Consider the following 9293-nt stretch of genomic DNA (forward strand, 5'->3'; position numbering starts at 1 on the left):
GTGCCCAGGGGCCCCCCCCCCCCAACTTCAGTTAGGTCCAGCAATAGTACACTGAAATGTAAGCATAGTTTTAAAGAGCTTAGGTTCGTTTTTAAAGTTTATAACTATGAGAATAGCCAATAAAAGCTAAACAGAGAATTTCTTAAGGTTATATATTTGTATAAGTTTATTTTGGAGTGACTTTCTAGTTACCAAATGTTATGTTACTAGATGTTACTAAATGTTATGTTAGAAAAGAAAGGGCATTATGTACTTGCAAAGCTGATTTTGTACAGTGCAATTACTAAGCTAAGGAAAATAGTTCCTAAAAATATACAAGCTAGATAATACAGTGGAGCATATCGATTGGTAGCCCACTAGACACAAAAAAATCTGCACTGTCCTAAATCTTTAACTAGTAATCTCTTTCACATTCAAAAATTTGTTGCTACTTTGCCATTCCTGAGATACTAAATCAGTGCTGACATAAATGGAAAGGAGGGGATTGAGAAGAAGGAAGAGACCATTCACTGTCCACCACTGTAGAACTTTTGATTACATCCAGGACCGTGCTTAAACCTTACACCCCAAGAACAATATTTCCAAGGTGGCTATGATTTTTTTAAATTCAGAATGCACTAGGAGGTTGTTTATTTATGCACCCCTTTTCCCTACAGACTGTTACATATCAGTCTCCCCCTTTTGCATTCCCTGCAGCTAGACAAATGACTGTCTTTTGTTAAGGTCTCAGGACTTTATGCATTACCACATTCAAAGAAAAACTGCTGGAGAGAGAGGCAAAAATAAAAGTGGGGGGAAAAAAAAACCATTTACTTATCAAACATTACTAAAACTAACTGTTTTTTGGGTCTACTTGGCTTTCTAGAGCTGTGTTAATTATAGAATTGAAACTTGCAGTAATTTACCAATCACTCATTTCTAGTTCAAGGCAGCAAAAATTATTCAGATTGGAATATCACAAGTCACAATTTGTTTGTTCACCCTTGGTATGTACATACCTATGACCAAAAGGAGAGGTACCTAGAACAGACAGATATGTAGGCAGAGATATTTAGTTAGCCATGTTAGTCTGAAGTCAGGTAGAAGGCAGGGTAGATTTGTACCTTGTACACTTGCTAGAATAGGTAGTGTAGGAGTCACAAAACTAGTCAAAGAGTGCATAGTGCAAATGACAACCTATTGTCTAAAGCACTTTAACCCTTACTGACAGTTATTTCAAAATGTATGCAATATTTGCCTGATGACTACTAAGCATTCTTTACATAAAATCCCCTAAAACAAAAAACCTTTTCCTGGTTTTAAAAGTAGGGGGAGGACTAAGTCTGAGGTATAATAAAAAGCAACTCACGTGCCCTTTTAATATGCTCAACTTTTTCACTGCATGTGCCCATATTCTCTGCAGAGCTTGAGCTGTCTTCATTGTTGCAGGATATAATCTGTTAAGGGGACTCTGTGCATCCCAGTCTTTTCATCAGTTTTCACCACTGACACTGTTATGTAATTCTAATACAATAGTGGCCTACATACTCAACAAATCCTGCAGTCAGTTCCACACAGTAACACATCAAAACCACAGTAGAGAAATCTCCTAATACCTAATCAAACTCCTCTTCCAAGAGACAAAAACAACCCAGCACAGTAATCTTAATTATTTTAGGAAAATTAATTTAACTGCAAGTGTCTGAACAACAGATCAACATGTATATACACACCGAAGGTACACATTTCAAATATGTAGTGCTTGCAAACTTTTTCCTACAAATACACCAGAAACTTTAAGACAAGATAGTTTAAGAAATGAACTTGTGGTTATTTAAAATCTCAGAGGGTGGTAACAGTATTCTGTGTTGAAACTGAATATTTTGCTCAATTCTTTGAAGACTATTATCTAACACCATATTGAACAACCTTTGACTATCATAAGTCTTACAATGCAACTGTTCAGTACCAGCCCAGCGTGATGTGTAAATTTATTTACATGTCTAAATGACTGCAGGATTAGAGACTTATATTGCCTTATTAAACACAAAGCAAGCAGATTCAAGAGAACAGCAGGCCAGTATCTTCAATGGCTGCAAATTCTATTTATCTCCTGAACAAGCATTACAAGGGAGGAGGGGAGAGGAATAATAACAACAAAAAAGTTAGCCATACATCCCAAGAGATCACCTTATCAGAAAACGAGGTAACATACCAGTACTATAAGTGCAAAGCAAATGGTATAAACTTCTGAATTTATAATCAAAAACAATTTCCCCCTAGGCTTTATGTAAGAAAGTGTCACAGAATCTTAGCTTAAAATGTCAAGCATATAGAGAAACAGACATTTGTGCCAAATTTAGCATGCACGCACCTATGAAAAAAAACAGCTTGCAAATTCAATCTTTCCGTATTGGGATAACGATGCAACAGCTTAAAGTTTAAGATTCTGACAGAAAAAGGAAGGTCTTTTTGTTCTTTAAAAAAAAAAAGGGGGGTGTGTGTGGAAGGAGAAAGGTTCAACACAGAGTCCAGCAATATAAGCTTGACCACATCATCTTCTACACCTCTCAGCACTGACCAGGATAGCCAAAATAGAAACATGGCACAGCTGTCAACAGCACACCATCATCATCTCTGTGACACTACCATAAAAAGACAAATTGTTTCATATTAACAGGAGAGCTCACAGTGCTTTAAAACTTAGCTAGCAGAACCAAGAGCCAAATTCAGCACCTCTAAGAGGAGAAAGAGAAAACAGGCTAAAAAACAAATACAATACATAACATCTCTCCCAACTAATACACACCTGATTATCAGCTACAGAAGTCAGGAAACTTTAAGAAAGGCACTGATTTGGGAAGGACAAAGATTTTGCATCGCTATTAAAAAGTCACCAGAAACTCAAAAGACAAAGCATGGATATACATATGGAGGTAACAAAGGTGTAAACATTATATTTTACCCCTTTTATAATTGGGTTGGCTGGCTTAAGGAGGACAAAAATCTTAAAAACTAAAGTTATACACACAACCCACAATAATATAGCCAGAAGGACCTTTTTACCTGTAAATAATGTTTCTGAATCTCAGATGTCATTTTGCTGCTGGAGCAGGTAGCTGCAATCACACTGAAGTGCTCAGGACTTACTGCCCTGTCACTGCTCTCCTTTGTTCCACAACTAAAGTGTCCAGAGCACTCCAAACAGGAAATTAATATTAAACAAGAAAAAGAAGAGAATAAACAGAAGAGGCTGACAATGCCTAGTTTTGAGAACTTGGAAACTTGCAGATTGAACCAGAATCTATCCAGTAATAGTAGGATCACATCTCTGGTGCGATTAGAAGAGTGAGGTCTTAGTTTGCTTGGATCTTGCCAACCTTTTTGGGCACCAGAGTAAGTGGGTGAAAGAGATATGAAAGACTGAACCCAGCAGAGCAGCCAGGCATCTAGACTAAGTGCCAGGCTTGAAAAGGTTCTGTTGCAAAACTGAAGAATGCCCCTCTTGCACAAATCATAAAATACATTCCCAAGAGGGTGAGGTGTTGAAAAGCAAAGAGCAGGCTCTTGGCTGTGAACCTCTCTAGATGGAGGTATTCCACTATTTTCGGAATCAGATCTTCTACAGACTCTGGTAAAAAATGAATCTTGAAGCAAACAATTGTCCAAGCAACCAACCAACAGCTCTGTGCCACCTGTCTGCAGGTAGGTAGTCTGCATCTTTGAAAAGAGATATGGGACTGAGGCAAATTTGGAAAGAAATAACAAATAATGCAGGCAATCTCTCTGCTGTTAGGCAGGCACTAGCATGCAGAGAGAAGAATCTTGGTGATACACAGCTCACATCAATTATTTCAGTTCCTGGATGTGAAAGATTTGCCTTATTTTTTTCATGCAGGCTTGCAGATAAGCAAATTAGTTCCTTGATAATCTCTTGCATGACAGGAAAAGTATGGTAATTTGAATGTTTTGCAGATGATGCCCAGGTTCCAGGATTTGAGAGAATGAGAAGAGGAGACTTTGAAGGAGAGATGGACATTTCAGAACACCTTCAGGATAACTCCAGGGTAACAATAAGGAGAAAACCCTGCAAGTTTCTCTCCATTGACTGACAAAAAAGAAAAACTCCTTCCTTACTAAAGGAAATCAGGATTCTTGGTAAGACCGGTGCTGATTGATACAGCATCTTCTATTGCACCCAGAGGAGTGAAGGGACTGGTTTCTCTGATAACTGTATCTGTACCTACCATGTCTAGTCGAGGGAGGGGAATACCTGATGTCCCTGTTAGGTCTCTTGTAGGAAGAGTTAAGGGACTGGGGGCGGGGGGTGTTCTCCTCCTACCACAGCCTTAGAAAGATCTTTTAAGGCCTCGTCTAAACTTCCCCCAAATAGATGACCCCCATCATAAGGAAGGCCAACAAGTTTGAATTTGGCTGAAAGTTCTCCACCTGTTAAGGGACGGATCCAAAGGGCTCTCCTTGCTACTATGAGAGTTGCCATATTACAGGCCGCCAAATGGAGAGAATCCTGAGCGGCATTATGAAGATAGCGTGATGCCAGGTCACAAAGGGTATGCACCTTATGAGCTGACTTAGAAAGAGCCCTCTTAGATGATGGAAATAATTTCCTGAGCCATTCCACCAGTGACCTAGCAGCATAAAGGGAATAAATGGAGACTGAAAGTTGGCTAGCTGCAAATTCATAGGAACTCTTAAGAGTTTCATCTACCTTACGATCTAAGGGATCCCCGAGAACAAACCTCTCACCAGAAGACCAGAAGAGAGATGCTATTACTGAATCAACTCTTGTTGCAGAGGCCCACAGCTTCTCTTTTTCTGCTGGAAGTTTGTACAGTTTAGCCAGGTGAGCCAGTAATAGAAACTGAGCATCTGGAGCCTGCCAGATGTTTCTAATTAAATTGCTGATGGATGGATGAAGAGGAATGGCATCATCTGCTTCTTCCTCTACCACAGGGGGAAATTTCTTTAAGCCATTCTGTGAGATAGAACTTTTTAGCTCAAGCTCCTTTGTAAGATACTTGCACAGGTAGAGTAGATCCTCCTCCAGGAATTTTCTAGATGAGTTTGTTCTGCCTGGTGCTTCCTCACCATCAGAGGACACCACTTCCCTTTTCTCAGCGGGGTTGCAGGAGGTGTGCGCAAAACTGGTAGACAACTTCACTCTCTTTTCCATCCGGGATTTTATGGTTGAATGTGATTTGTATGGCTCAACTTCAGGCTCCAATATCAACTCCCCTTCCTTGATGGAGTCAGTTATGAAAGGAAATGGAGGCACTGTTCGTACTGAATCCCTTTTGGCAGATAATCCTCTAAACACTCTGCTATCCATCACAGCTTTCTTTGGAGCTCTGGCAGCTAAAGAAAGAGAAAGCTTGTGTAGGGCAGGGTTGTTAAAGCCCCACTGATCTGCTAATCTTAGCAGGAGGTGCTTGGGAAACAGAAGAATGCATGGGAGCCTCTGCCTTCACAAATGCCTTATTGAAAATAGAGGCATGGTCTTGCAAAACACTAAGCATCAAGGTCACATCTCCCACAGATTCACTTGGAGCAGAAGGAAGATTAGGAGAAGAATTTCCTACCTCCTGTACAGGCCTATGTCCTGATGAAATAAATCCTTCTGCAGGGTAGCTGGCTGGCACTAAGTTGCAGGCCCCAGATTACCAAAGAATGCAGATACTTGGACCCCAAAGACAAGCCAGATCCATAAGAATGGTGACCCGGCTGAACATCCTTTGCAAACTGTTTTGCCACTTTCTGCTTTACCTTTCAGGTTAGCTCTATAGTTTTAGAAAAGTACTGGAAAAAAAGTGTGCAACTGATTTTCAGCAAGGCAGAGAGAAAAATAGGGAGAATGAGAAGATAAGACTGTGACTGATGGTAAAGACCATCACAATGCTGTATGAAATGTAACTGGTGCTGTTGTGTCTGCAACTCAGGCAAACAAGGAACCATTTGCCTGTCCAGGTGGGAGTATGCAAAGGTTAGGAAAGCAGTAGCTTTGTTTAAATCAATGTCAAATCACCAAAACAAATAATAAATATGACATATTATACAAGTAATAACGGACACCAATATGTGACACCCTTTTAGCAATGCCCCAACAGCCCTTAATGAGCAGAAGACAAAGTACGCTGATGCACATATTATTCCCTTCATCCTCAAGTGTGCAACTGTCAGGTAACTAGAGGCTTGTAGAAACTGTATTTATTACTAAGCTTTCTGCAGTATCACCTTCACATTTGACCCAACCAAGTCCACTCTGCTGAGAAGATTTAGTCAAGGTGGATTTAATCCCCTGCCCCTCTTCACCCCCAAAACAAATCCCAACGGTTAAAAAAAAAAATACATATATTAAAAAAAATGTATTTTTTAAAATTTAAATCAGATTTTTTAAATTTTATTTTATTTTAAGATGCTTTTTAAAAAAAAATCTATTTGAAGATGGTTTTAAATTTAAGATATATTAAAAGCTCAAAGATATCACCATGAAATAGGGATTATCATTACATATTATTTGAGACAATACGTTCACGTAACCTTAAGAAAAGTTTTCTAAATAGATCACAACATGGACTATATTAGGGGCCCAGTATCATGGGGTTCCCATGGGCTCCTTATAGATTTGTAAAGATTAAAGAAAACTACTCTACCCAATGGGACTCAGTGCTCAGTCTCTGTGATGCTTCGTTTCAGTTCTCAAACTGTGGATTTGTGTCTCCAGAGATAACATCCTTGTTAACAGCAGTATATAGAGATGAGAGATTACAGATCTGTTGTCTGTTTGTAAGCTTACGTACACAGAGTCAAGCCCTTACCCCTCTCTAAAAGTGCAAAGTTTCAAGAAAAATTAATAGAGGATTGTTGGGGGTAGAGTAGATCTGGGCAAGGGGGAGGAGTCTGGAGATAAATGCAAAGAGGGAGGGGCAGTAGAAACAAAAGAGAATCATTTTGAGCAGAATTTTGTTGAAATTGCAAAATACTTCCATGTCAGCCACTTTGCAGCAGCTGCTCTGAAGAAAGCAGGAGGAATCAAACTACCTGTCACACAAGACATTCTATTGAACTCAGGAGTGGACTTTTTTGAGCAATATATTGAGAACTGATCTAATCTGATGACAATTTGTGAACAATATCATGACAAAATAGATGGAATTGTCATAGCCAATAGTTCTTAACATTGACTAAAGAGAAATGTAGAATGTACACTAACCATCCTGAAGCCTATTTCCATAGCCTTAAGCAAAGATGATATCAAACAACAAGAATGCACTTTTTGTAGAAATCAGGTATTAAACTGCTATCTTCCATGTTTTGGGGTTGTTGGTTGTAGTCGTGTTGGGCTAAGGACACAGGCAGGCAAGGTTCTTGTGGTAGATGTGATGTCTTTTATTAGACCAACTAAATAGTTGGAAAAAACGTTCTTTGCAAGCTTTCAGGCACAAACGCCTGAAGGTGTAGGGAGACTCTGCTGGTGGTATGTGTTCTCCAAGGTAGAAAAGAAGCTAATTTTCAACATGCAGGTCTGTGAAAATGCAAATGAGTGGCAGTTTGGGAGACAATGGATGGAGACAGGAAGGGAGTGGGGGAGAGAGGAAGGAAGGAAATGTGTGAACGAATGTAGCATGGTCTGGATCACCACGAATAGTACACCATTAGTTATGACATACCATCCTTCCCTGGAGCCTATACAGAAAATCCTCAAATAGTTGCAATCCATGTTGTAAGATGACCCAGTTCTTAAAGCAGTCTTTCCAGAACCACCCATCCTAGCCTTTAAGCAAGCACTGAACCTCACTAACCTCATCACCAGAAGCAAACGTCCTATGGCCCAAACCAAAATCGATCCAGACCATGCCTGAACAAAAACTGTAAAACCTGCCACCACATCTCCACTAGTCCCACAATAACTATGCCCCACAATGTTCATAGATTCATAGACATTAGGGCTGAAAGGGACCTCAGAAGATCCCCAGGGGCAGGAAGTCAGCAGGGGTCATTGGATCCCAGCAAGATAAACATCCATATGTCTCTTAAAGACATTCAAAGTAGGTGCTTGAACCACCTCCGGTGGCAATCTATTCCAAACCTTGCCACTGCTACTTGTTGCCAGGGAACCAAATGTCTACACAACATGTGGATGTGGCCATGGAGTTCACAGGAAGTCCTAAATAAATATCTTGTGATACAGCCAATGCAGAAGGTCCCTGGCTTTGCTCTTCCATGACACTCATGGGCAACTTTAAACCATATCCACACAAACCATGGGAGATACAGATACTTAATGCACAAATGAAAAATTAAAAGCTCTCCAGTGTGCAACTGTGGTCACCCAAAACAAACCATGGAACATAATGACTCAATGCCCAATCCAAAAATATGAAGGAGGTATCACAGCAATACACTTTGCTGCCCCTGATGCAATTGTCTGGCTCAGCCACCTAAATATAAAATTACAGTTGGTGTTCTATATCTACATCAGCCATACACAAGAAGGGAGTAGTCTTCAGCTGATTTAGCATGTCAAGAGAAACCCTAAATTTCCTGTAGCCTGCAATTCAACTTGCCAAGGCACACACAAACTAAAAACTGCATCAACTTTTCTAGAATTATACCTTGTGTCAATCTAGCTTGAGTTACCCAAGTTAAAGAATTAATGTTTCTTTTCTAGTGGAGATGCACCTGATAAAGCAGAACAATAGCAAAACCAGGGCTCTTGATTCCCAGGCCAATATCCTGTCTACCGGATCATACTGTCTTCCAAGTTTCTTCCTTCTCTTTTGCATATAAAAAAGTTATACCTACCATATAAAAGGAAAATCAGAACCCAGACTCTGATAAAAGGTATTATCAGAGGCCACTGAATCCTACAGTACCTTAGCTGTGAACCTGTACCATTCCCAACTCTTAGTATAGAATTGTGCTCCAGAAACATACCAAAAAAAATGCAGAAACCAGGCACTTTGATACAGACTTCAGGTCCAAATTACCACAGAATACACACAGCACAGAACCACATGTATTTCCCCATACTACTTAGGAGAGCTGGATGAGATTCATTTCTACTATGTCTGCCACAGGTGCCAACACTGGGGTGGGGGGGAGGGAAGAAGAGTCCCAATTTTTCAAATGTAGAAAAGGCAAGCAGGGGGAATGGGGTGGGAGTTACCTGTTCAATAATAACTAGTTTTACACCTTGTGTGCACAATGGGAGTTTAAAAAAAAGGTTCAAATTGAGAATAATTAGATGATTTTAAACACACTGGGTGTCTTTAAACATGCTCTGGGGGGGAAGG

At 40.0% G+C, this 9293-nt stretch overlaps 1 protein-coding gene across 6 annotated transcripts in view; it reads right to left on the reverse strand.

The window, feature by feature from the left end:
* TJP2 (tight junction protein 2) overlaps positions 1–9293 on the reverse strand; it is a 104218-nt gene that overhangs the window by 55038 nt on the left and 39887 nt on the right. The window contains exon 1 of one of the 6 annotated variants that reach the window (XM_019517485.1): positions 5580–5672. The exons of 4 other annotated variants lie outside the window; for them this stretch is intronic. Coding sequence is in view for 1 of the 2 variants with exons in the window: in XM_019517482.1 (XP_019373027.1) it covers positions 3046–3078 (33 nt within the window). In the remaining variant the exon portion in view is untranslated. Of the gene's footprint in view, positions 1–3045; positions 3406–5579; positions 5673–9293 lie in introns of those variants that run through there. One more of the 6 variants, XM_019517482.1, reaches the window with a different exon arrangement.

Source organism: Gavialis gangeticus, unplaced genomic scaffold, assembly GCF_001723915.1.
Source record: "Gavialis gangeticus isolate Ggan-Ray unplaced genomic scaffold, GavGan_comp1, whole genome shotgun sequence".
Lineage (NCBI taxonomy): Eukaryota > Metazoa > Chordata > Crocodylia > Gavialidae > Gavialis > Gavialis gangeticus.